Raw genomic sequence first — 27,576 nt, 5'->3', positions numbered from 1 at the left:
TCTCGGGGCAGGTGGGGCAGGCAATGACTACTGAGCTCCCACTGTGTCCCAGGCCCCGAGATGCAACTTCGAATAAAGTGACTCAGGCCTGGAGCTCAGAGATGCTGGCTGAGGCCTCCACTTCCCTTTTGCAGCCTTGTTGGAGCCAGGAGGCCCTGCCAAGGGCAGAGAAAGGGCTGCCCGGGTTGGGTGGTGAGGCCTGGCTGTTTGGTGTGCCTATGGAAGGTTTATCTGGTTTCCAGACACATCTGAGTGTGTCCAGGAGTTGGTGGTATCCATGGGACAGTGTGAATGCCCTCATTGACTCTAACTCATTCAGCAAATGCTCCCTGACATCCTCTGGAGCTGGCATTACAGTGTAAATTTTAAGAGCCTGGGTCAAGGTCTTAGCTCTCACTCACTAGCTTTGTGAACTTGGGCACATCTCCTAACCTCTCTGTAAAGTCATCTGTAAAGTGGGGATAATGTCAGCGTGCACTCTGGGGAGCAGTGTCTGGCGAATTGTCAGCTCTGCTTGAGTTCCATGACTGTTGTCCATTGGGAATACTGAGGGGCTCCCACTCTGGGGGGAGATGGACAGTGGAGAATGAAAGATGGAGGAGGGCAAGGATGGACTTGCCCAGGAAGTCGGGAAGGCTCCCAGGAGGGGCCAAGTGGGTGGTGGGAGTTATACTGAGAGGGGCAGCAGCAGATGCCTGTGTGGGTGGTGATGGCAGGTGGGGAAGACCCTGAGATGCTGGGACGCGTCTCCAATGCACAGGCAGGCGTCGGGGAGGGCAACTCTGCAGAGCACCGGGGGCTGGAATGTGGTGAATGTGCAGCTGGGAACCCCAAGGAGAGCAGAGCGGGGCTGGTGTGATGAAGAGGAGGATGAGACCCTCTGGGGCCCAGCGTGGGCTTAGGTAGGGCTGTGACCTGTATCTCTGAGGACCAGCAGGTGGCGCTCCTGGCATGCCCAGCCCAAAGGCCCTCCTCCTCAGGGTATCAGGGAAGAGAGCTGAGGCTTCCAGAAGTCTCAGAACTGGCAGGAACCTCTGAAGGTGGGCCGTACTCACTGCCCACCCTGCACATGGAGACTGTCTTAATGGCCTCCCTGATGGCTACTTTCTGAGCCTTGTATGCCTGTCAAGTCAGAGCACTCACTACCTCTCAGAGTCACCGCTGCCATCTGTGGCCAGCTCCAACTGTTCCAAAGTCCTTCCCTACACGGCGCTGACATCTGGCTTCTCACACTCCCTACCCTAACGTTGTTGGCCCCAACTCTGCCATTTGGCAGAACCAACCTTGTTCCCTGGGTCCGTGGCAGTCCCTCTGGGAGGTGACTATCCTTACATCCAGGTCCCTTATTTTATAAGCATCGTCCCAGCTATCTTTATTGAACCCCCAGTACAATGGCAGAAGAGCTCGTTTCACCCCCACGACCTGGTATCTGGCACTGGGCCTGGCACACACTGGCACTCACCGTATCTTTGGAGAGTGAGTGAGTGAACGAATAAATGCACCCCATGGGGTCATTATTTCCATATTATAGTTGGGAAACTGAGGCTTAAAGAGGGGGTAAAGTCACTCATCTGGGGTAAGGCAGATCACAACTGGCAGAACTGAGATCGGAACCCAGGTATTTGCCCAACCCAGAGCCAGAGCTCTCCGGCCCCATGCTGTGCTGCCTTGACCAGAGCCAGCTCCCCACCTCCTGGACCCCCCTGGCCCCTCTCCATCCGTCTTCCCAAGATGCCCATGGGTCAGAATTCCTGAAGATTTGAGAATAGATGGGATTCCCACAGGCTGAGACCTCAGAATTCCAAGGGATTTTTGAATCTTCCTTCCTCTCCTAATCTCTACCAAAGGGCAGCTGGCCTGGCCTTACATACCCTTTAGGGATGGGGCTCTCACTCCCTTTCAAGGGCCACCTAATGCAGATCCACCTAATGTCAAGCTGACCTTCGTCCTCTGGATCTCCTCCTGAGGTCCCTGAAGCACGGGTCCAGGTCCCTTTGACACCCCAAAATCATGGCTGGTGCCCGAGTCTGTTCCTCCGACTCACCTGGCACTCTCCCTTACTGGCTCCATTTGTCCTCATTTCAGTTCCCTTTTCTTTAGGGGAATTGTTCCAGTTTCAGCTCAGTGATTTCCCATTTCCTGACTGCAGGCCCTGCACTGGGTGTGGGGACACAGGGTCTGAGGGCAACGACCTCCAGCCTGCCAGTGCTAACAAATAACCTCCCCTCTCGGCCTCGGTTTCCCCCCTAGGAAGTGAAGATACTGACAGGACCTGCTTTGTGGAGACACTGAGAGGATGAGATGAGATAAGCCCTGTAAAGTACTTGGCGCCAAGCCTAGCACAGGTCAGGTCTTAAGAAATATTTACCCCTTTCTCCCCCTAAAACACGTGGGTAGGGGTGAGTGGGAGGTGAGTGGGAAACATTCATCGATTCAACAAGTTTGTACTGAGCCACTGCTATGCACCAGGCCCTGTGCTAGTGTTGGGGACACAGCTGTGAACAAGATGACCCACACCCCTGCCCTCCTGGGCCTCACACACCAGTGGTAGGAGACCTCAGTGTGGAAGTGAAGGGTATGGCATGTCAGGTGGGGATAAAGGCACCAGAGAAATGATCACACAAGGGGAAAACACCATGGCGTAGAGCACTCCCAGTCTGGGACACACTTCTCACACCACCTACCCTGGGGGTGGGGGGACTGCATCCTAGGTGAGGAATCTGAGTATCAGAGAGATGGGGGCTCCTGCCTGAGGTCACACAGTTGGTAGGGAGGCAGCACCAAGCCAGGAGTGCCCACACATCGACAAGGTCCAGAAGTCAACACCCTCGTGCGGAGGGGAGACTGGGGTCCCCAGGGGGCCATGTCTGCTCTGCGGTCCCACTGCCCACCCCTGTCCTGTAGACATCAAAGTCCAGTGGACTCAGATGACCTCTGGCCCCCGCTGTGGACCGACTTGGGGGGTGGTAATGGGGGAGAGCCAGTGAACTGAGCCTTTAGCTGGAGGCTGCTAACGGTCACGCGGCTGTGACCCATCTACCGAGACCCTGCAACGAGCCAGGCCGACCGCCTGCATCCCCACGCGGGGTCCTTCCCCTCCAAGCCCCGCGACGGCCCGGGGAGGCGTGCGCTGCGGGACCCGGTCCCCAGAGCTAGGATCGGCGAGGCCTGCCGCGCGTTCTGGGTCGCACGGGGCGCGCGGGGACCCCGGCGGCGGGGGGCGCTCGGCGGCCGGCCCCGCCCCTCCCCGCCCCGCCCCCCGCGTTGGGGGCGGCCCGGTGGCGGCGGCGGCGCACGCTTCCTGCGGGCGCGGCGGCCGTGGGCGCGGAGCTGCCGGGCGGAGCCGGGCCGCCGAGCCGGAGCCCCGACCGAGAGCGCGCCGGGCCAGCCGCCGGGCCGCGCCGCCGCCGCCGCCGCCGCCGCCGCCGCCGAGCCGCCGCCGCCGAGCCGCCGCCGCCTCGGGAACAAAGGCGCCCGCCCGCCGCCACCGCCGCCATGAAGCCGGGGCCGCCGCACCGCGCCGGGGCCGCCCACGGGGCTGGCGCCGGGACCGGGGCCGCTACCGGGCCCGGGGCCCGCGGGCTGCTCCTGCCTCCGCTGCTGCTGCTGCTGCTGGCGGGGCGCGCCGCGGGGGTGAGTGCCACCCGTTCCCGCGCCCCTTGTCGGCCTCGGCGGGGACCCCGCGGCTGGCCGCCCGCGCCTCCCGGGGGTTCGTCTCCCCGCCTGCGGGACCCCTCCTTGCAGGCGGCCTGGGGTCCGGGCTGGGGTCAGGACGCGGGGCCGCGCTGGGCGTGTCTCGGGTCTGAGCCGACGTGGCTTTTGCTTCGTGGGTGTGCCCGGACCGCGGCCACTTTTTGGGAATCGGGTCGCCTCCCACTGTTGGGGGAGGATGTGCGCTCGGTTCCCCACTCCGAGGGTCGCTGCGGGGGGACCAAAGAGGGGGAGGGGTGGAGGGTGACTTGCATGAAGGTGACCTGAGGGGGTGGGTGAGGGTGACCGCGTGTGTGGCCGCCCCCGTGGAGGGTGCTGGGACCTGTGGGGTGTGTACCGCTGGAGGATGAGGCTGGAGGATGAGGCGTGAGGACGAGGCCGCCCCCGTGGGTGGGAGCCCTGTGCCCCACCTGCGTGTGGTCGTGCCAGGGTGACCCGTTGTGCACGGTGTGTACCGGGCACGGGGCTGGGGACTGTTGGCCCTGCCGGCTGTGCCTGCAGGGGTTGAGTGTATGTGTGGGAGAGACCTCTGTGGTGGGTGTGTGCTCCGACCCATGGGAGTGTGTGTGCGTGTGTACATGCGTGTGCATGCGTGTGCAGGCAGGTGCGTGGGTGACCCTGTGCGTGGGGCATGCACCCCTGAGGGGGGCTGAGTGTGTGCAGATAGTGGTGAGTGTGTATGTATGAGGTGACCCCTGAGTGTCCCTTTGAGTGACCGCAGCAGCCTTGGGGTTGAGATGATTCCCAGCTCCATCAGGGGGAGCAGGAGAAGGAGGGAATGGGGAAGAAAGGCCACCTCATCCCCTTTGAGGGACCCAGGTCCCCAGCGAGTTCCTTTGGGCACGTATCTGGAGCCTGGCCTGGGGATGAACTGGTGCATTTCTAGGCCCTATCCTCTTGCTTAGTTCTGTGTCTGTCTCATATTCACTAGGCTGAGAGGGACCCAGGCCTCTCAGGCAATCCCCCAAGTGCTTACTCTGCCCCTGCAAGTGTCTTTGGGCCTCAGTTAGCCAGTCTGTAAAATGGGATAATGATAAGCTGTGGCTCAGCTGTTACTTCCCAGACAGACAGGCTACACCTCAGCCTTCCCCACTTTGGGGCTGTCAGCTGGGGGTTAGGGGAGTGTTGAATGCCAGGCCAAGTGCCAGGGTGACCCATTGTGCACAGTGTGTACTGGGGATGGGGCTGGGGAGTGTTGGTTATACCTCATCTCCAGTGCCTCATCTCCAGTTCTGCTTCAGATTGGGTGAGGAGAAGAGGTCTCTGGGAGGGGCAGGGACCCACCCCATCCTAGAAGCTGGGTCACTTTCTAACCTACACTTCTGGAAGACCATCTTTGAAATCAAAGACTTGGAAATCACACAGCCTTGGGTTCAAATCCTGCTCCTGACCCTGATTTGTGATGTGACCTTGGACAAGTTGTCTCACCTCTCTGAGCCTCCATTTTTCCTTCTGTGAAGTGGAACTAAGAACACCCTCCTGAGAGATCAGAGGAGATGATGTGTGTGATCGCACACAGGAGGGGCTCAGGAAATGTTTGGTGTATAGATGAATGGAAAGGGCATCAGACATTGTGCTTTTGACTTGGTACCCAGCAGGAACCCCAAGCTGTATGTTCACCTCCCTAGCTGAACAACTGTTCCTCATGCATAAAAAAGTCCCCTAATCCACACCCCATGAGGTGGTGGAATGAGCACGTGTAAGGTGAAAGGTCTCGATAAGGCAGGGTGCCCCTGGATCTGAGGGCGAGGTAGAGTGGGTATGGCTCAGATCCAATGCTGGGTGGCAGATAAAGCAAACCGCTGCGGTCTAGGCTTTGAGGTAGGTTGACCCGAAGGAGAGAAGGGATGGCACTCCAGATACAGCAGGGGAATCCCTCTCTAGGCTTCACACCTTCCCAGGGGTCAGGCTGCCCAGGACGGGTATCACCTCATCTGGCCTGGGAGGCAAAGGGTTAATGAGTGGTGCCAATGACCAGGGAGGCCATACCAGAAGGAGAGGGCGATGCCTGCAGCAGGAGGGACCGAGGTTAGACCAGAAGAGCCCCAACCGGAATGGTTCCAGGAGTGGCCTCCAGGGCAGGGTCCTCTAAGGACATCACTGGGATGGGCAGTGGCTGGCTCAGGGCAGGGGAGAGACACGATGACTCCCAGGTCTGTCCACCAGCATGAAAGGGTGTATGTGTGTGTTGGGGGGGGGCAGGGGGTCCGGGGGCAGCTTCCAGGATGGCCTAAATGGGAAAGGCAGGTCTCATTCAGATGAGATGGGGTGTGTGCATGTGCGTCCCGGCATCCGCTTTGGGGAGTCCTCTCTCCTGAGACTTGCTGACTATGAGTCTGAGGGACCTCTGCCTCCAGGGCCACTTCAGTTGCTGTACTTAAGTCACCACTCAGAAGGCCCAGAGTGTGGGCCTCCTGGAAATTTTAACTTTGAAACACGTTCCTTAGATGCTCAGGGCTGAAAGGAATTTAGGTACCACTTAGTCTTGTTTGAATATGCCCAGTGATGGGAGTTCACTACTTTGTGTGACCTTGAGAAAGTTACTTAACTTCTCTGTGCCTTTGCTTCCACCTCTGAAAAATGGGGAGACTATGAGGATGAAAGGGGTTAATATGTAAAACTCTCAGCACAGTGCCTGGTGCATAGTAAACACTCAGCAAATGTTGATTTCTTGTTCTTTTATAAGGTTGCCATTCTGTGGCTTGGAATGTGGTCAGGATGGGAGTAGAGGGAGGAGGGACCATGGGAAGGGGACATCAATCGGGAAATTCTTTTGAAGCCCCACTCAGGCCTGGTGGTTCCTTCTCCTTCCCCATCCCCACAATTTCAAGCATCTAGAAGCTCCCCACTTCCTTCCAACCACTCAGGTTGGCTGTGAACATTGGGTTGCTAGGGCAAGATTGTGCTCATTGTAAAAATTAAGTGTTAGGGACCCCTGGGCTGTTTCAGGCCAGACCCTGGTGCAGGGATACCACAGGGATCTGTTGTTGTTAGCATCCAAGGTGGCAGGAGCTCTGGGGGCAGAGACTTTGGGGAAAGGATTTCTCTGTTTCAACTTCCTCATGTGTAAAACGAGGACAGTAACAGTGCCAGCCTCACAGGGATGTTGTGATGAGAAAATGAGCTCCTTGGGTAGACTGAGCACAGACTGCCAGTGAGCTCTCAGGAGTTGGGGCCTTTCCAGGAGGCAACCTGGAGAGGTCAGGGAGGGCTTCCTGGAGGAGGAAGTTTTGAGCTAAGCTATTAAAGTGGTTGTCATGTGACACTGGGCAAGCTGTAGCTTCCCTAGACCTGTCAACTGGGGCCAAATACTTGACCTGTGAAACTCTTGGGGTCATAACATTCTCATGGCTGAGCTGGGACTGGAACCTGGTGCCTTCTGCTCCCTGGGGAGCAGCACAATGCCCCCTGCTGCAAATTCGGTGTGTTTCTTGCTCCATTGTCTTGGGGGTTGTTGTGGGGTTGAGCTCTGCTGGACAGAAAAGCAGTTTTGGCCTTTTAAAAACAATTGGCTTCTCCCACCCCATGGGTTGGGACATGGGGTCCCTGGGACAGGAGCAGCTCTGGGCTTGGGATCTGGAAATGCTGGGGCAGCAGTGGGGTAGGTGAGAGGGGTCATTCTGAAGGGGAGGCGGTTGAGACAGAGCTCCACCTGGAAGCCAGGTCCTGCCGCAGGCCTCCCTCCTGGTCCTCCCATTGGAGCTGGGACCATCCGCCAAAGGGATGAGGGATGAGTCATTCTAGAAGGGGCTGCGGTAGGATTCCTGAAGGCTGGAGCCGACTGAGGCAGCTGGGGATGGGGTGGTGGGGAGGCCATGCTTTGGGAGGCAGGTTCCATACCTCTGAGGGCTTTATGATCCTATCTGGTGCTTACTGAGAGCCCTGCCTGTGGAGCACTTTGTGTGTATTGGCTCATTTAATCCTCATAATAATCTTTGGAGGTGGGAATTGTTAGAACCGCCCATTTTTCAGATGAGGAAACTGACGCACAGAGAGGTTAAGTGACTTGCTCAGTGTCACACAGCTGGGAAGTGGCAGAGCTGGAATGAGCCAGGGCCGGCAGGCTGGTAGAACTGGGCTGCAGTCCTAATTTCACCCTCTCTTGCTGGGTGATCCTGGGCAAGGTACCTCACCTCACTGGGCCCTTCCTACCCTCCGAATTATGCCCACATTACCTGTTTCCTGAATGTCTGAAACATTCATGTCCCATATCTTTTTTTCACTTAATTCTCACCATAGCCTTGGAGGTGGGCGATGCTACACATGTTGCAGATGAGGGAGGGCTTGCCTAGGACCTGGCCCTGCAGCCCTTGCTCCTCCATCACCTCACAAGGCTCTGTCATCTGTAAATGAGCTATTCTGAGGGTCATGGGGAATGGATCGAGGGAGAACTTTATATAAACTGTGCAGGGCAGTCAACAAAATTGGGGGTGGGTGGGGCTCGTGTCTGGGTCATGCAGTCATGGCACAGGAAAGGGGAAATATTTAGAATCTTAGGATGAAAGAAGTTTAGAAAGCCACCATTCCCCCTGGATGTGCGTTCGATTCCCCCATTGTTGGGGCTCACTCTGCATATGTGACCAACGTAGGCCTGTCTTTAGTTCTCTCTGACCCTTAGAATTGTGTGGAGCTCAAATGTACATCTCTACCACCCAGTCCCTGAGTCCTGGCCCCATTGCTCCTAAGGTTCTCTCTGGGCTGAGTTACTGAGGCTCAGAGAGGGACAGTGACTTGGTGGAGGTCACACAGCAGTCAGGAGAAGTGTCAGAAAACTTTCCTGATAGACCATGAGTGCCTTGAGAAAGCTCTATGCTTGCCCTGCTCTTTGCTGAATCCCCAAGGCCAACTTTGTGTCTGGCCCAGGATTGAATGCTTTGAATGAATGAATGAGAGAATGAAGGAAGGAGAGAAGCCAGGACTGTGAGCTTTGGAGCCCAGTCTGGGGCTTTGTGTTCTCTCCTGTGGAGGTGAGTTGGGGTGACAGTGAGGGACAGTGAGGCTGGCAGAGTCCTACTGGGTCCAAAGCATGTGCCCGTGGGCTGGGAGGCGCCAGGGGGCCGCATGGGGTGGGCCTGTGGTCTGAGCGCCAAGGTGTGGTCACCACGTCTGGGTGGGACAGAGGCCCTGTGGCTCTGGGCTGCAGCCCAGCTGCTTGGAGCCCTGTGATTTTGTGTCTGCGGGGGGCAGGGTGGCTGAGCCAGGAGCTGTCCTGGGGCCCAGCCCTGTGCTCACCCCCAAACTGCCCCCTCAAGCAGGGAGCAGGATCTGGGCTGGTCCCAGACCACCTGGCTTGTTTTGCTGTCCTCTTAATGTTCCACCATGTCCTGGGCACATCAGGCCAGCGCCTGGTAAATATTTGTTGACTGACAGCCCCCTCCTTGCCTTGGCTCCCAGCCTCCCAAGATTCCAGGAGGCTGGGTAGCCCTCACTTCCCACCCCACTCCCTCCAGAGCAGGCCCTGGCCAGTGGGGTGGCCGCTCCCCTCCCCCCACTGACTAGGCCGAGTCTCAGCGCCAAACAGGAAGTCGTGATTACAGGGGGAGTCTGAGCAGCGATGGCTGAAGGCCCAGCTGGGGGAGGGGGCGAGGGTGGCCCCTGACAGAGGATCTGGCCCCTCCCCTACCTGGCTGCTGAGGGTGGAGGGCAGGGAGTGCCTGTATTGGACTTTTATACCAGGTTGAGAAGGTTTTCCAGCCTCCAGGATCCAGCTGGCCGAGGTCTGCCTTCTCCCACCCTTGGGTCCCCACCTGGGCCTTGGTGCTTTGTCTGTTTGGGGCCTCCAAACCCGAGGGCGCAGCTGAGGTAGTAAAAGGAGCAGGGGCCCCAGAGCCAACCGGACCAGGGTTGAAATCCTGGTTCTGCCAATTTCTTGCTGTGTGATCTTGGCAAGTTCACTTACCCTCTCTACACGTTAGTTTCTGCTTCTTTAAAATGAGCTAAGACTACTTCTGCCTCAGAGTTTTTTGAGAATGAACAGTGCAGAATAATGAAGTGCCTGATAAGAAGCGGGCTGCTCCTACAAACAGCGATCTCTTCTGTTGTTTTACCTGCTTCGGCTTTGCTCTTTTCCCGTCCCTTTCTTGGTCTCACTGAGGAATTGCCTTTGGGGGACGGGGGTAAGGTTTTCCCTTGGCAAGTGTGGGAACCAAGTTGGAATGATCATGGATGACCAAAAGCAGGACGCTGGGGGTGAGGGCTACCCTCAGAGGGAGAACTTGGGCCGGGACTGCCAAGTGCAGCAGGCGGGATTTGGGCCAGATTAGAGGAATCACTTTCCAGTGCCTCGTGGTGCTGGGTTCATGGGGAATTTGGTTCTTTGGAGCGGTTGGCAGCCTGTGGTCCAATCTGAAGGCAGAAGATTGGACTTGATGACTGTTTAGGCCCTTCCAGCCCCAGAACCCCAGAGAGACCTTGCTGTTCATAGTATTGGCCCAATACATGGTGACATTGGGTTCTTTCCATTTTCCTCCAAGCTGGGGAGCATCTCAGCTGTGTTCCGTTCATCATCCAGGTCCTGGCCCAGAGTCGGTGACTGTTGATGTTTGCCTAGGACCTCAGAGGTGGGAGAGCACTAAAGTGACAATCAGTCCACAGCCTGCCATCTCACAGATGGGACTCCTGAAGCCTGGAGATGGCCTGGGGCCTTGCCCAAGGACTGGGGCTGGTCCTCCAGCCTTGGGTGGTCTCACGGAGCCTTCTGATGCTGGTGGCATTCCACTCATTTAGAAGAAGGCTCAGAGATGTCAAGCCACTGGCCAGAGCTCACACGGCCAGGTGCTGGTGGAGCTGGGTATCCAGTTGCTTTTCGCCTCCTCTGGGTTCTGTCTGTCCCATTGCTGACCTTGTCATCCTACCCCGTCAGGGCTGGGGTTTCCTGATGTTGGGGGATGGGGTGCTGGAAAGGAATCTGAGGCGTGGGGGCAAGGAATACTGCTGACTAGGGCCTGTATCCTGCTTCTGGGATGGGCCGTGGGCTTGCTTCACCGTTGGGTCAGCCTTAGCCCAAGCCCTCCTAGAACCCCCTGCACCCTCCTGCACCACCAGCCAGACCCCACCTATTCTCCCCCAACCCCTCAAGCCCTGATCACCAGCCCAGACTTTAATAAGGGTAATTTAGAATCAATCACCAGCAGGATCTGGGAAATCTAATTGCAGAAAACTGATTGCCAATTCTGTTGCAGGCACCAGGGGGCTGTGGGTGGCTCATTAGGCCTGTCTCCCTCCCTGGGCTGGGGTTTGGGGGGTGGTGTGGGGGGCTGAGCAGGCAAGGCTCCTGGAGAGGTTGGGGGCTGTTATGCTGGGAGCTGGGGAAGGATATTTTTGCTTCTTGGGGTGCCTGGTGGAACCCATATACTGTCCAGGGCCCATGGCCAGGGTGGGTACCCATGTCTGTTTTGACCCTTCACTCACCTACCACACATTTCCTGCCACCTCCTCCTGGCCAGGCTGCCGTTGAGGGTGGGGTGGGGGTGCCCGCAGCTGAATCCTGCCTGGTTCTGGCCCTCTAGTTCCTCCCTGTATCGGGGAAACAGGTGTGATGATGGTGGTAATGGCAGAGATAATGGCCAGCACTTCCAGAGTGCGGGCTGTGTACCAGGCATAGTCCGAAGTGCTCAGTGTGTTTTGTCTTGGTTCTTACCATGACCCTTTGAGGCAGGCATTGCTACCCATTTTGCACATGGGGACACAGAAGCCCGAGAGATGAGGCAGTTAGCACGCAGCTGGAGTCTGCTTGCCAAGATGCCATGCTGTTTGTGGGCATCGGGCAGACTGAGGTGGCTCAGGGCAGTGAGGGCTCAGGCACTGGGGCCTGTCTTTTTTTTTTTTTTTTTTTCCTCTTCTAATTGAAGTATAGTTGATTTACAGTGTTAACGTTGGGGCCTGTCTTTTGATGGATTAGTTTGTTCATTCTGCAAACATTTACTGAGCACTTGCAGTGCACTCGGCCTTGTGCTCAGGGCAGTGCATGTGCAGGTGTATCTTGCGTGTGTCCTGTGAGTGGACCTTGCTTGGGTGGGGTGCGTGTTTGTGGCGGGTGTGTTGTGCCTGTGTGAGGGGAGGCCCTGCCTCCCTCCAGAGACAGGTTCCAATCCCAGCTCTGTCCCAGAAGCGGTGTGAACTTGGACAAGCGACTCCTTGACTCAGCCTTATTCTCCCCCTCTGTCAAATGGGCCCATAGTGCCTCACTCACTAGGCTGGGGTGAGAAACAGGGTTGGGGGTGGTGCATCTAGTTAACTGGTTGGCAGCTAGTTAAGGGAAGCTGCTGCTGGATAGTTACTTTTATTTTACTTATTTTAATGATTATACTTTCCCTAAGGTTGTTCCATCTCAGAGGTGGATCTGCTACTGTCTTGTCCGGTGACTGTGGGCAGCTTTTCCCTCTTCTGGGTCTCTACTTCCACATCTATAAAATGGGGAAGTTGGACTGGGTGACACAGGGGTCCTTCTAGTGTTCACATTTGAGGAGCCATCAGAACAACCAGAGACCAGAGAGGGCAGAGCCTGACCTGGGGTAGCCCAGGTGGGAAAGGAGGGTAGGCCTGCTGGGCTGTGGGGAGGATGGGAGGCCTGCTTCCTTCAAGGGGCCTGTCTATGGTTCCTCCCTGCCCGTCATGCTGAGTGCCACTTTTCCTTCCAGCCTCTGGAACATGATCCCGGCCAGTTGGAGATGGGGATGCGAGTCTGTTCCTGGGCAGAGAGAGCACTGGGTAGGGAGTCCAGTACCTGGGTTCTTGTCCCTACTCTGCTGCTGACCTGCCAGTCAGTTCAGCCACTGTTTACTGATGTCCCCTCTGGGTCTGGCCTGTGCTGAGCACTAGGAACCCCGAGGGGGCTCAACCTGGTCCTTGACCTCAGGAACCCCGCAGTTAGGTGAAGGGCTGAGGAGGTGAGTCAGGGGAACGAGAGGTTGGCTTTTGCTCTGGAGAATCAGGGAGGGCTCCACGGAGGAGGTGTTCTTTGTACCAGGCCTTGAAGGATGGCAGCACATTGACAGGCAGAGGGTGGACAAAGGCTCAGAGATGGGAAAGGTCATGGTATATTAGGGAACTAAAGTGTGGTTAAAAGCAATTCCCAGCTGGGGGCTGAGAGCCACATGTAGAGGTAAGAACAAACTGCCCTTGGGGTGGAGGAGCCATTGCTGTAGGGGGTGCTCTTGCCAACAAGAGTGTGTTGCTTCTTGCATTTAAAAGACATTCGCTGGGTACCTCCTGGATGCCTGGCCCCATACCAGTTGAACACCACGGGGCCTCTGCATGGGAGACTGCAATGGGCTTTGAGTCCAAACCAAGGCATTGGTTCCATCCTCATGATAGAGGATGTTGGTCTGTAAAGTGGCTGCAGCCCCAAGCTGCCCTGAGGGGCTGGCCTGGGATGCCAACAAGAGTGTGGATGCAATGATACTAATATTGAATTATGCCTGTTGAGTGCCTGCCATGCACAAGATATCCTGCCAAATAAATGTCTTACATATAAAAACACACTTAAGTCCTTACAATCTTGTGAAGGAGGCACTATTATCACCTTGATTTTACACTAGAGGAAATTGAAGCACAGAGAGGTTAAGAAACTTGTCCAAGGTCACAGAGCTAGTAAGTAGCACATTTACTAGGATTTGAACCCAAGCAGTCTGGCCTCAGGGTCGTACCTGGTGCACAAGCACAAGTGCTGCTTCCTGCTACTGCGTGCACTGCAAACTGGGAGGTATGGTACCCCGAGAGGATGGATTTAAGGCCGAGCCTGTGTGGCTGCTGTGGTGAAGCCATGACCCAGGCCCAGGCGCTCTCGGCTTCCCCGTGGGTCTTCTCTGCTGCATGCTTTCTGTTCAGGTTGGGCTGTGGGCTGGGGCTGGAGAAAGATTAGAGGACTGAAAATAATTTCAGCTGGAAGGGCCCTTGGAAACACTGTTGTCCACCTTGTTCATTGTTCTGAAAGGGAAACTGAGGCCAAAGAAGTGATTTGGAGTCATGGTGAGGGTCTTCTGAGAGCTGCCGGTTCAGCCTTTTTATTTTACATATGGGGAAATTGAGGCTCAGAGAGGTACAGTGGCTTGCCCAAGTAACACAGCAAGTTGGTGGCTGAGCTAAATGATGTCTTCTGGCTCCTAAGCAGGACACTGTCCCTTGTACCATGTTTCTTCTCTTTACTTTTCTTTTTCTGCCTAGGCTGCATCCCGGCTCCCACCCACCTCTCTCTCCCAGGAAGCCTTTCCTGACCCAGTCCCAGCTGCCTTCATGCCCAAGACTCTGCCACATTGATTCCCTTCAGCGCACCCAGTGTGCTTCTCCAGCCTTATCCCTTTGCCCCACTACTACCGCCTGAGACTCCTGGCTCTTCCCTGTCTCTCTTGCTTTCATGTCTACCCACATGCTCTTCACTCTCCACGGACTGTTCTCTTCTCCAGCAAACTCCTTCTCATCCTCCAAAACCCAGCAGAGATATCTCCTCACCTGGGAATCCTCTGCCGACCTCTCCGCTCAGCTCACAAGCACAGTGAGCCCTTCTTCAGCCCCTTCTCTCCTGCCTCCCTGTCCTAGATTCCCAGGCACTGCTATTCTACATGTTAGGATTCTTCACTAGGCCCCAGTTCTGTTCCGTTGCTTCATAGTGTCTGGCTCCCCACAGGGTTACATCCTTACCTCCTTGGAGCCCTCACTTGGATACATTGTTGCAGCAGCTACTCCCCCATTACATCATCTCCCTGATCAGTCTCACACATATTACTTTGTTTCATTTCTGCAAATTCTGACATTGCTACATTGTTTCCTCTGCATGCTTTTGCACATCCTCAGTCTGTTTGCTTCTAGTTCTCCCCTTTTGTCACACCTTATCCTTTCTCTCCAGCCCCCCGCTCCTGTGATCCTCAGTCTTGGAGAAGAGCAGAGTTGAGGCTGGAGCAGGCAGGGGTTGAGGGTGGGGAGTGAGGACACATTTCCTGCTTTATTACCAGAGGCTTGGGCTTTGTTACAAGATTTTTCCCCCTCTGCCCTCTTTCTCCCTCCCTGGCCATCTTCCTGCCCACCTCCTCCTCTGCTCACTGTTCCTCTTCTTCCCTCCCAGCCTTTTCTCTCTCCCCAGAGGCCCCTGCCTCACTCACTCCCTGGCTGTGTGGAACCTCTTGTCTCCCTGGCTGCGACTCAGTGGGGCCAGGACCTGAAGGGTGCCCTGGGGAACGGGTCTTGAGGGCCGAGGGGGTGTTTACAGTCAGGGCTAGAGGGGCTCTTCTTTATGCCTCGCTCTCTGGGCCCAGCATCCCCCATCCCTTTATCCACCCCTCCAGAAGTATAGTTTCTAGGGCTAAGAGCCACAGAAAATCAGCCCCATGCTTTCCTGTTCAGATGAGGACACTGAACCCAAAGACAGAGCTTGGCTGTTCAGGGTCCCCAGCGGGGAGAGGCAGAACAGGTCCCCCAGGGCAGTGGCCCCTGGGTGGCCTCTGGGAACTGATCCCTGGCTTGGCTGAATCCTTTTCTCACTGAGACTTGGGGAGCCAAAAGGCCTGTTTGGGACACTCTCAGATCCAGAAGAAGGGGTCCTGACTCTGTGTTCGGGGGACAGCCTGTGAGGCTATGGTTGTGACCAGGATGATCCTTCATCTGTGTGGAACTAAGGCCATGTTTCTGTTTAGGTTTGGATGAGGGGCTGGGTTTGTGTATGCACATATGTGTGTGGTGGTGTGTTGCTGTGGGTCTGTGCTGCTGCCCAGGGGCACTGGGGTCTGTGTCGGGAAGGACATTTGTGGCCTGCTCCTTTGCCGTCAGCTGTTTTAGTGGCTCAAGGTGAGCCCAGGGGATCAGGAGGCCCCAGCTAGCTGTCTCTCCCCCTTTTCAGCTTGCTTCCAACACCTGGGGTGGCCCTGAGTATTAACAGCTCCTGGGAGGATAGCAGAAGGAGTTGGGAGACACTCCTACCTTGGGGTTGGGTGGGGAGGTCGATGGACAGAAATTTGTGCACTTGTGGACCCATTTGTGTACATAAGGAGCACACAGACCTGAGCACACACCCTGTCCTGTGCACATGCATGGAGACACAGACCATGCACACCCCCAAACACACGCAGGCACTCAGAGACAGGGATACCCCCCCCCCAGGTGCGCATGGACCCCTCACAGAGATGCAGCTTTTGCACTCACACAAACACCCACACAGACCTACACAAGCATCTAAGCCCACCTAAGATGACCCGCAGGTGTACACACGAGTGCACCTGCACGCATGCCCAGAAACACCCCGGTGTGCTTGCAGGTGTGCACCTGTGTGGCTGCATGTACGCACGCGCATTGCTAGGGCTCTAAGCTATCAGGAACGTGTCCGTCTTTAATCCCAGCTCTTAATCCCAGAGTTGATGAAGCCCAGGCCAAAGGGGCAGCTGGTCATCTGGCCTCCTTAGAGGTGATTAAGGCAAGGGCGGGGGCGGAGAGGGACTCAGGGCTTTGTCTTCTGCCTGACCTCCAGGGACACTGCAAACTCAAAACTTGGGTTCCTTCTGAGATTTGGTTTCATGTAATTTACCAAGCCCTGGATGCAGATGTGCTGGAAAGGGGGGAGGGAGGTGTGGCTGTGTGTCCCCGAGGACAGTGACCGCTGGTTCAGAGAGGCCAGGGGAGGCGGTCCCCTCATTTAACCATCTGCCTGCTGTGGGCCCTGAGTCAGAATCCTCAGTATGAGGCAACCTGGGGATTCTGATCTCTGGGAATCCTGGGTCTGGCCAGAACATTTCTGGACTAAGTGGGAAAATGAGGCCCAACCAGGACATGCTGAATTCGGGGCCCTAAGAAGGGAGGGGGTGGTCACTGGGACAAGGGTGGGATGGGGATGCTTCTAGGTGAAAATAAAGGCTGAGCTGGGCACTGAAGGTGTCAGCACCTGGGGCATTTGGAAATGCACAAGGACACTTTTGGTCGTCACAATAATGATGGTGCTGCTGGCATTTCCTGGGTGGGTGTCAAGGCCGCTGAATGGCTGCAGTGCCTGGAGAACTGTCCTGCCCAGATGCCCGCAGTGCTCTTTGCTGTTAGGTCGTGCAGCATGGCCAGGGTGTGCCTGGTGGGAGGAGTCAGCATGGACCACCGCTCAAGGGGAGACTGTCCCCAGCACGCCATGGGAGGGAAGACATCCACCCCACCCAGAGCGCTGCAGAGGTGCGCCGAGGTTGTGCAGGCTGAGTCCTCCCCATTTGGATGCATGTCTGTATCTGTAAGGACTGTGATAAATGGGTAAAATAGGGTGGTTTGAGCAGCAGCTCTGCTTGAGCTCTAACTGACCTCTGCTCATCAGCTGGGTAGCCTTGGCCAGCTCACCCGTGTCCTCCGCAAGCTGGTCGGTAACCATGGCACTGTGGGGTAGTTTTGAGAGCCCAGCATGTTGTAGTGCCCAGGGCTGCTGACAGTAGTGGTCAGAGTAGGGTCAGTGGTTGTGAGAGGCCTCTGTCACTGCAAAGGTGACTACCACCACCCCTGTCTTTTTCCCAGGATTTGGGGAACAAGACTGGGTCCCAGGAACAGCCCTTTGCCGCATGTCCATCTTTGAGCCCTGCTTTTCCAGCCCAGGTCCTTCTCTCCACAGGCACTGTCTGCTCTAATTCCGGGGCTGGATCTCTTGGGGCTCATTCATCTGGACATCCCTGGGGTCCTGCTTTGGCTGGGGCTGGCTCTGGTGGAGCCCCCTCTGGGGGAGGGAGCCAGGCTGGTGTGATTGGGGCTCACACCTTTGGGGTGATGGCAGAAGCCCAGGGCAGGGGCTTCTGAACTTGCCTGCAGAGGGTCTGGTGGTGGGTTAGCTGAAGGAGTTTTGGGTCAGAAAACCCATGTTCAAGGGACAGGAGAGTAGGGTGTGCCTCATCCCCAGGCTACAGGGCGCATGGAGGCCAGGAGCTCAGGGTCCCTAAAGCCCTGTGGGCGTTTGGACTCCATGTGAGCTGGGTAGGGGTCAGGGGGAGGGAAAACCTATGGCAGTGGGCTGAGGATGGACTGGCTGGACACAAGGATGCGCTGGACCTGCAGGAAGCTGGTGAGGATGTCAGGAAGAGGAGGTGGGGTGCTGGGTTTTTCTCTGGTTCCCTCCACCCATTGCTGGGATTGAGGGGCAGGTGGGGGGGGGGGTCCTCATGGCGTTCTTGGCTTCCCGCTCCTCAGGATTCGTTGCGGCCCATGCACTGCAGCCTGTGCTGAGAGGCTCTATGAGGTCACCTCTTCCTCTCTTAGCGACCAGATGGGAGGCGAGAGCCAGGGCCGGCGAGACTTGCTGAGGTGGTGGCCTGGAGGCAGGGAGCTAAGGTGGTGCAGGCTTCATACCTGGATTCAGCCCGGCAGAGGTGTCAGGGGTACAGAACACCTGTCGGAAGCCTGGCCACTCATGCCTAGGCCCAGGCCTTGGGACAGACGGGCCTCCATGCAGAAAATAGGGAACGGAAACCAGCCTGGGGCTCTGCGGCTGCCAGCTGGCCTGAGTGGAGGCTGTTGCCCCGGAGCCAGGTGGAGGCGGGTGGGGCATGGGGGGTGGGCCCCAGTGACGTCTCTGTCCTCAAGGCTGTCCTAGGTAGCCATGGTGGGGGAAGGGCGGGGGGAGACGGACTTGTCTTCAAACTTGGATGTAGTTCACCACTGGGGCCCTGCCATCCTCCTGGCCCCTTCCCTGGCAGGGACAGATCCTCATGTCTCCTCCTAAGGGCAGCCAGTGGCCAGCCACATGGACAGAGGGCCTGGGTGGGGACATCCTGGAACCACTGAGGGCTGGAGCTGGGGACTCTGGGGTCTAGCAACGGAGATGGCAGCCAGTCTGAGTGTGGAGTTGCCTCCCTTCTCTTGGGTTGCTCTGGGCCATGCCTGCCCCCTGCAGTGGTCCCACCTGACAAAGTAACCTTTGACAAACACAGGGGAAGCAGTTGCGCTACAGGCCCACTTGTGGTCTTCGAGTCATTGTTTGCCCTTCACAGGTGGGGGCTAGGCAGGCTTCTCCTGGGGCTTGAGTTGGGTTACTCAAGGTGAGGTGAGGAGGTGAGGACAGATAAGGCTCACCTCTACTCCTATCTGAGAATTTAAGTCCAGGGTCTGCTGTGTGACCCTGGGCAAATATCTAACCCTCTCTGAGCCTCAGTCACACATTCATTCATTTTCCCGCCTAAATAACAGCTTTATTGAGATTTAACTCATATACCATACAATCTACCCATCTAAAGCATATAATTAAATGGTTTTTATTTTTAAATTTTTATTTATTTAATTGAAGTATATTCGGTTTACAATGTTGTGTTAATTTCTGGTGTGCAGAAAATACACACACATATGTATATATACATTCCTTTTCATATTCTTTTTCATTATAGGCTATTACAAGGTATTGAATATAGTTCCCTGTGCTACACAGTAGGATTAAATGGCTTTTAGCATATTTACAGAGTTGTGCAACCCTCACCAATTTTATTCATTTTTATTGCCCCAAAAAGAAACTCTATACCCATTAGCAGTCACTCTCCATTTCCCCCCAGTCACCCTGCCCTAAGCAACCACCAGTCTACTTTCTGTCTCTACGGCCTTGCCTATCTTGGACATTTCATGTAAGTGGAATTATACGAAGTGTGGTCTTTTGTGACTGGCTTCTTGCACTTAGCACAGTATTTTCAAGGGTCACCCATGTAGTGACATGTATCGGTACCTCATTTCTTTTTTTTTTGTTGTTGAATAATACTCCATGGTAGGGACATACCACCTTTTATTTATCTATCAGTTGATAGATGTTTGGGTTATTTCTACTTTTTGGCTGTTATGAATAATGCTATTTTTAAATGTGTGGACATATGTTTTCACTTCCCTTAGATATATATACCCTAGGGGTAGAATTATTGGACCATGTGTAACCATTTGAGGGCCTGCCAGACTTTTCCAGGATGGCTGCACCGTTGTCCGTCCCCACCAGTGGTATATGAGGGTTCCAGTTTCTCCACATCCTCCCCACTATTTGTTATTTTCTGACTTTCTCATCACATTCATCCTTGCATCCCTTCATCCCTCAGGTATTTATAGAACACCTGTATTTGACAAGGCAGGGTGCTCACTGCAAAACTGGGAAGAGAATTTATCCCTTGAGGTGTTGTGTAGAAGATTCAGTGGCACTGTATCTACACTTAGTGACAGGAGATAAAGCTTCTCAAGGGGAGAGGCAGAGGGTGGTCAGAAATCACGAGGCCCCATGAGAGCAGAGGAAAAGAGAAAGGAATCTGTGTTTTGACCACCTGCTCTGTGTCAGAATCTTGCCTTCAGTCCTCATGACCCTCTGGGCTGTAGTGTGGCCCCATCTGCAAATGGGAGAACTGAGGCTTAGGCCAGGCAACTTGCCCCAAGGTTGCCTAGTCAGGAAGTAGTCAGGCTTTGAGCTGACAGCCTGTCTGGATAATCTGATTTCATCTTGCCAACCCTTTGAGGTTGGTACTATTATTATGCCCATTTAGTAGGAGAAGAAAAAGAGGCTCAGAGAGGTGGACCTGCTTGCTCAGGTCACACAGCTGCTGAGGGCCAGTGATGGGATTTGGACCCAGGCAATCTAGCTTCAGAGCCCCTGCTCGTTGCAAGGCCCTGCCTGAGTCCCAGGACTCAGGAGATGAGGGTAACAGCTGGGGTATCCATCCGCCCCTCCCTCTCCGGGTCCCACCCATGTGTCACAGAGCACCAGCTTGGGCTGGATGGGTCCTGGAGGCAAGTGTGGTCCTAGGCAGGCCTCTGGGGCCTCTGCCAGCCCCTCCTCCAGTCTTTTGTCTGACTCCTTGCTCTGCACCTCAGTTTCCCATCTAGGCGATGGTGGTGGTGGCCCCGGAGGCCCCCATGACTCGCATGGAGTCTGGCTTGTTCTACCCCTTGAAGCCAGTGGGATGGTCCTGGGCTGGGGTTGGGGAGTCGCATCTCCACTGTGCGTGAATTTGTGCTAGTTATAAATAACTTAGCAAATGGGAGGGTGAGGGAGACCGCAGCCGGACTTCTCAGGAGGCTGGGCCTGGATACTCACTGGCACACACACAGATGGACATGTTTTGGGTATGTGTGTGTGTTGAGTGTTCTCGGGTTGTGTGCATAGCATGTGCCTGGGGAGGCTTCAGGGAGGATGTCAGAGCTGTGCTGTGTCCCCGCACAGCTAGAAGGGCTGGGCCGGCCTGGTTTCCTGGAGGCCCAGCGGAGCTCTGGGGCTGGCGAGGTCCCTGGAGCCCCCTCTCCTGGCTTCAGGTGGCCACTGTGATCTGGCAGATGCCCCCTGTGCCCTTTGGGCCTGCCTTTCCTTAGGCTCTGTCCTGTGGGATGAGAACCAGACACACCACACTGGGGTCTCTGTCTGCTCTCCCACTCTCCCCAGCCTTGCCCCTCTTAGCTCCATCCTGACTCACCAACCGAGTTCTCTATAACCTCCAGAAAGGCGCCCTGCCGGAGTATACAGACTAAGGAGGCCCACTGCACCCGGTCCCATCAGTAAGGGGCCTGGCGCTTAGTAAACGCTACTCTCCTCCCAGCCCGAGGCCTGGTTGTAAAGTGGCCAGAACTGTGTGCTCCACCGGGAACCTGCTCACCTGCATGCTTCTGCATATAATTTGCATTTGTTGTTTTATGAAAAACTGCCGGAACCGGTCACAGTCTCTGTTCCCTCCTCCCAGGTCAGTTGGAGTCCTCCTGGTTGGATTTTGGAGGCACCAGAGAGAACCTTGGTCCAACTGCCTAGTTTTACAGATGGGGAGACTAAGGCCAGAGGTCAGGGCCCTCCCAAGGATCATGCAGTGATTAGAGGCAGGATGTAGGTGATGTGGGTCTCTAGTGGGTGATCCCATTCACAGTGTTCACTGAACAAACATTGATGGAGGCCGACTGTGTCCCAGTCCCTGCCCCCAGGAGCTATTGGAAGGAGCGAGGTGTTAGACAAGGAAGTAAGTGAACATGCTAATTTCAGGCAGCTGTGAGCTGTGAGGAGTAAGCCCAGTGTTGACAGGGCGATGGGGTGTGTGGATGGATTTTGTGGTCAGGGAGGCCCTCTCGGAGGGGGTGAGCTGTGAGTAGGGACACTGTTCCCCTCGTAACTGCTCAGCATATCACTGCTGCTGTCTTGGTGTGTTGGGAATCATTCCCATTTTGTGGGAGGGCAAACTGAGGCCCAGTGAGGTAAAGGAACTGGACCAGGGCTCTCTGGAAGCCAGGACCAGAACACTTACCCCCACACTGAGTTGTTCCTGGAGACCTGGGCCCCCGGAGTGCAGGGGCCCCTGCCGAGTCTGTCGGCAGGGGTGATTGCAGAGCCTGAGACTCCGTTCCAGAGGCACCTGCTGGTGAGTGCACAGGGTGGCGGGTGGGGCTGCTCACCTGAGCTGGGCCACCTGTCATGGGAGCAGGGCTTATCCTCCATTTCTATTCATCCTCAGACACTCGGTCACTCTGTCTGCCTGTCTGTCTCCTCATCAGTAGATGGGGACAGCAGTACCCACTGCCCAGGGCGGCCAAGTGGGTTCCGTGAGATCTGGTGGAAGGGCCCACTGGAGTGATGGGAGATGGTTGGGGCCCCATCCTGCCCCAGCAAATGACAACACAGTGGAGGTAGAGTCCCCAAGAAGGGACTTCTTAATTCAGACCGGGCAGGTGGTTGGTGTGTGGAGGCCTCACAGGGGAGGCAACGTTTGAACTGCCTGAGTTTCCTGAGCACATATCCGCCTTGCTGACTGTGGGACCCTTGGTGTCTAGAACAGTGCCTGGTACACAGTAGGTGCTTAATAAATTACTGCTTGTTCTGGCTTACTGGTCGAGTAGGTGCTGGCCAGGCAGAGAGATGCGGAAGTGGGTTCCAGGAAGCAGGAACAGCTTGTGCAAGGCCTGGAAGAGAACTATAAAGGATTCAGTGTGGGAGGAGCGTGGAGGGGTGGGCAGCGAGAGGGCCTCCTGTGGGTGGTCCTGCTCTCAAACATAAGCCTGGGGACAGGAATAAATGAGCAGTATGACTCAGGGTGGCCAGGAGGGTGACGCTAGAGGACAGGTGGCTGGGATGAATGGAGTGGGGATGGGCCGTCTCAGCCTTGGGTCTAGGAGGGGGCTGGTTTTCCCAGTGCTGCCCTGTCATCCTCTGTCCAGGTGTAGGTGACATGGGTGAGCAGCTGAGGAGTGGCCAGCCTGCACTCCGGGAGTGGCGGGGCTGGCGGGGCTGGGAACTAGGCTGACAGAAGAAGACGGCGGGTGGGCGGGCAGGCGAGGTGTCTGGACACTGTAAGCCAACTGTGGCCGCCAGCTGGTGATGCCAGGGGAGGGAGCCAGGCCCGGCCAGGCCCGCCTGTCTGCAGGGAGGCGCGGCTACGTGGGCACTGGGCCACTGGGGCTGCCAGCTCCCTCGGATGCTTTCGTGTTTATTCCCTTTCTGCTGGTGCCTCTGCTTGCTCATAACCAGCCCCAGTGGGGTCTCAGCAGAAGGAAGGGGTCAAGGAGTTCCACAGACCAAGGCAGGCAAGGTGACTCAGAAAGACTGTGCTATTTCTAACAACAAAAGTCCTCTGAGTTTATTGTAGAAAATTTGGAAAATATAGATGGATCCTGAGTAAAAAATAAAAAACTGTCTGTAATCCCACCACTCAGAGAGAGCTTCTGAGAACCTTTAGTAGAATTCAGTGTTTAGAAATACACTTTGGTATTGAGTTCAATAAAACAGGATCAAGTTCTACATATTTTTGGGTAACTTATTTTTTAAACTTAATGATGATAATAGTATTAATAGCCAGCATTTATTGAGCAGTTCATCAATATGTGGGCACCCAGCATCTCCTACAGTGAACCCCATGGGGTGGTTATTATTTGTTTACAAGAAAACCAGGCTGAGAGTTAAGACCTGTCCAAGGTCAGCCAGGTAGTAAGAGGCAGAACCTTCCGTGTGATCCTATCAGCAGTCGTGCAGCGCTGCCTCCAGACAGCCAGTGTGTCCATTTCCCTGTGTCCTTGCGTATTCTTTGAAACAAGTTAAAAGAAAAAGCCTTTTGTTATGCATTTATGCCTTTTAATGACCTGATTAGACAGTGTGGGTTTGTGAAAACTCAATTGTCGACAGCTGAGTAATATTCCTTGTGGTTGTACCCTAATTTACTTACCTGATCCCCTGATGCTGGGAAGGTAGGGTACTTCCCCCTTTTTCTCTCTTGTAAATAATACCGCCCTGGCTCTCTTTGACCTGAGGGCTGAATTCTTGGACGCCCAGAGTGTCCGATTCAGAAAGGGGCTTAAAGCACCAAGCTGACTGTTCATTTCCAAATGGGGCAATGGAAGTGCAGAGAGGTGGGGTGGGCTTGTCTGGGTCTCCCGAGCCGGGATGCTACCAGCTCTCTCATCCAGGGTAGATGAGGGCAGTGCCACCATGAGGAAGGGGGTTCTGGGGAGGATGGAGGGAGCACAGGGGTGGGTGGTGGAGAAGCTGATAGAGGGGGCAGGCTGGAGCTGATGGAGTACGGGTGTGGGATGGGGGGGCTCTTCTGTCAGGATGTCTTTTGCAGAGTAGTTGGCTGGACCCAAAAGGGTGTTTCCTGCCCTCTCAGCTGCCCTTGTGGAAGATCTGAGGGTGGGTATTTGGAATAAGGGTGACAGGAGGATGTGTCAGTGACAGTGTGTGTGTCTGGGCTCTGCTAATATTTTTGGGGGGGAAGGCCGGTCAAGTGGGTCCTCTCAGCCCTTCCTCTCCCTGCTCCTCCCCCAGGCCCCTCTGCTCTCTGGGGCTTGGGCTCTGTGGCCCCTTCCTAGCAGATGCAGCCTTTGTGCCCCACCCCCACCCCCAGCAGCCAGTGAATGTGACGGGTGCTGGGTTCCCAGCCAGGGCAGCTGTGGACGGCTAGGGGGTGGAGACCGAGGCGTCCCCCTTCCTGGTCCAGGCTCTCCATTGTGTAGCCCCCTTGGCTGTCCTGCTGCCCGGAGCCTGGCCCCAGCCCACATTCCTGTGGTGACGCTCTGGGTCTCCGGGTTGGAGCTGGTGAGCGTGAGGGGCACTGAGTTCTCACAGGGCTGAGGGCCTTTGGGGATGGGGACCGGCAGGGATAGAGCCTGTGGGGAGACGGGGCTCTGCTGAGCTCCCTCGCTTCCAGAAGCTGGTGTTAAGTTGCTGTGTGTCTTTGGAGAAATCACTTTACCTCTCTGAGTGCTGCTTGACAGGCTAATTCCCTACCACCTACCCTTCTCATTCTCTCTCTGAGCCTCAGTTTCCTCCTTTGTGAGAAGGGAGAGCTGAATTCAGTAATCACTAAGGCCTTAAGGTGAGGCCCAAGGTGGGAGAAATGTTCCATGGTAATACCGACAAATGGTTCTCGGGCGCCGACTGTGTGCTCGGCAGCGGGAGTACTTTTAGTGCATCATCTCACTGATTCTTACAACAGCTCCCTGAAGTATAGATTATTATTTAACCAAATAGGGGCTCGGAGAGGTTAACTAACTTGCCCAGAGTCACCCAGCAAGTAAGCAGAGCTAGACTTGAACCCAAGACTGTCTGAACCAAAGTATGGGCTCCTAGCCGCTGCTCACAAGCCTCCAGTCGCCAGGAGAGTGGAGCCTGAGTCTGGCTAATGTGGGGAAGGAAACTCGGGCAGAATTAATTATACTGGATTTTATTCTTAGTTTTGCAGCATGATTAGCGCTGCACAGTGTGCTAGGCTCTGGCCCCCCGCCGGCTGACCTAGTTTGTGTGTCTGTCTGTTTCTGTAACTCACCCTCCCCACCCCCCACCCCAGTGCAATCTCTCCTTCCTTCTCTCTCTGCGCTCTCCCCTGCTGTGTGGCCTTGGCAATGCCACTTAGTCTCTCTGGACATTAATAACCTCATCTGCAGCATGGGTGGAATCATCCCCATTCTTCTTCCCTCGGGAGGATGGTGAGGCTTAAATGAGATAAAGTCTTCAGAATTCAGAATGGAAATATTAACATATAACCAGCAATAATCGCAGTTACATCATGTGTTTGGATCTCAGTCATGGGTCCTGTGCTCAGCCCCATTGCCTGCATGATCTTATTTGAGTCTCCCAGCAATGCTATGAGCCACAGACTATTTTTATCATCCCCATTTTACAGATGAGAAAACTGAGGTGCTGAGAGATTCAGCGGCTTGCCTGACATCGGATGGGTAGTGAGGGGAGGAGCTAATTCATTCTGGCTTAGCCCTTGGGTTATTCTGTTTCTCTGGGAAGGCTCATGATGGGGAAGGGTGGGGGTTGACGATTGGCAGGAGAGACCCCAGACTTCTCCTGGTTGTAGTAGGAGGGAGATGCCCTGGATTTCTACCTGAACATGTGAGTGAGTGGGTGGGGAGGGGTGGCACTGGAAGTAAGGAGACTTAACCTGACATCTAGCTGATTTGTGTCACTCACCCACCTCGACCACTTTAAAACCATGGAGAGGATCAGGTTGGGGCGGGTGAGCTGGGAGTGGGTGGTCACTGCTGGACCTAGTCCCATCAGGGTGGGGAGCCTGAGGGACTTCTTTGAGTCAAGGCTGTGGTCAGCTCAAGGCAGGGTGGTGGCAGGGGAGCAGGGAGGAAAAATGGCAAGGGGGTGTCAGTCTGTTGGGAAGGGTGCCAGGTCTCACTACGGCTTTGCGTGTGTACTTGTACATACCCCGGAGGGGAAGCGTGCAGGGTGTGTGCATGATGCACGTATGTGGAGGGGCATGGGATGCAGGTATTAGGGGCTGTTGTGGGTGACTGAGAGCGGGGTGTATGTGTGGGGCAGTGGGTCCCTTTTCAGGGATGCATGGGTGGAGTGTGTGGGGAGTGGGAGTGGGTGTTTGCCGTGTGCTGGTGTGTCTGTGCATGGCGTGCATGGACAGTGGGCGTGCAAGGGTGATAGTTCTGAACTGAGGTTGTGCAGGAGCTGTGGGTCACATGTGTAGGAACCCCGGCTGAGCAGCACATTGGGGCGACCCTGGATTGTTCAGAGCAAGGGTTCCAGAGGCTGAGGACCCATGCTCATGTCGCAGTTCTAAACCCCAGCCTCAGTGTCTGCATCAGTGAAATGGGGATAACAGAATGCTGGGGGGCTGTGATGGTCAAAGGCAGCGGTGCAGGTAAAGTGTTTCCAGTCCCTGACCTGGGGTGAGACCTCTGCAGTGGTGGGCAGAGGTCTCTAGAACTCCCTGGAAACTGCTCCCCTGGGGAGCTCACACCTCCAGGTGCTTGGGGAGCTCCAGCTGGGTGCCTGTGGGGCCGGGACTGGTGGGAGGCAGAAGATGCAGGAGCATCTGTAGTGGGCTGTGTGGTGGGTATGGGGCTGTGAGTGTGAGGAAAGGTTGTTTACGAGTTGTGAGTTTCATGTCAGGGTCCGAGGGTGTCCCTGACATGGGGAATGTGGTCAGTGATGAATGACTTAGGGGACATGATCTAACGTGGGGAGGGTCGGTGCCTGCCAGTCACGTGGTTGTGGGATCTTGCTGAGGCTGTGTGGGGTGTGTGGAGTGTATTAGAGGAGGAGAGGGGTGCAGCTGTGTGTCTGTGTGTGTGCAGTGAAGGGGGCAGTTAATGGGAAAGTCCTCAATGACATGTGCTGGGCTGTTGTCTCTGAGCTGTGGTGGGTGCACAGGTTGGGGTCAGTAAATGGGGATCCAGACTGTTTGTGTGTGTATGCTGGTGTGTGTGGGTGTGTGTGCGTGCACGCGCGCGGACTTGTGTTGGGTGTGTGGATAGGTTTATCAGGCACAGGAGGGTGTGCTGTTTACCTGAAGGGGGCGCAGTGAGGGTCAGGGGAAGGCAGGCATTTGGATTCAGTTCGCCATTAAGGGAATGGCATGGATAATTATGCAAATTATGCATGGAATTATGCAAATAGAGAGGTCATTTGGGGGTCAAAGACTGTCACCCTCCTCTTCTGGCATTTTATGACTTCTGAGGCTTTCCCTG

General features: G+C 55.5%; 1 protein-coding gene across 1 annotated transcript in view; it reads left to right on the top strand.

Moving 5' to 3' along the window:
* The first annotated feature begins 3,480 nt into the window (after positions 1-3,480).
* SDC3 (syndecan 3) overlaps positions 3,481-27,576 on the top strand; it is a 37,223-nt gene continuing 13,127 nt past the window's right edge. The window contains exon 1 of the mRNA XM_032495721.1: positions 3,481-3,633. Coding sequence (XP_032351612.1) covers positions 3,496-3,633 — 138 coding nt within the window. The 5' untranslated portion in view covers positions 3,481-3,495. The remainder of the gene's footprint in view (positions 3,634-27,576) is intronic.

This window comes from Camelus ferus, chromosome 13, assembly GCF_009834535.1.
Source record: "Camelus ferus isolate YT-003-E chromosome 13, BCGSAC_Cfer_1.0, whole genome shotgun sequence".
Lineage (NCBI taxonomy): Eukaryota > Metazoa > Chordata > Mammalia > Artiodactyla > Camelidae > Camelus > Camelus ferus.
This window is presented reverse-complemented; position numbering and strand designations above follow the sequence as displayed.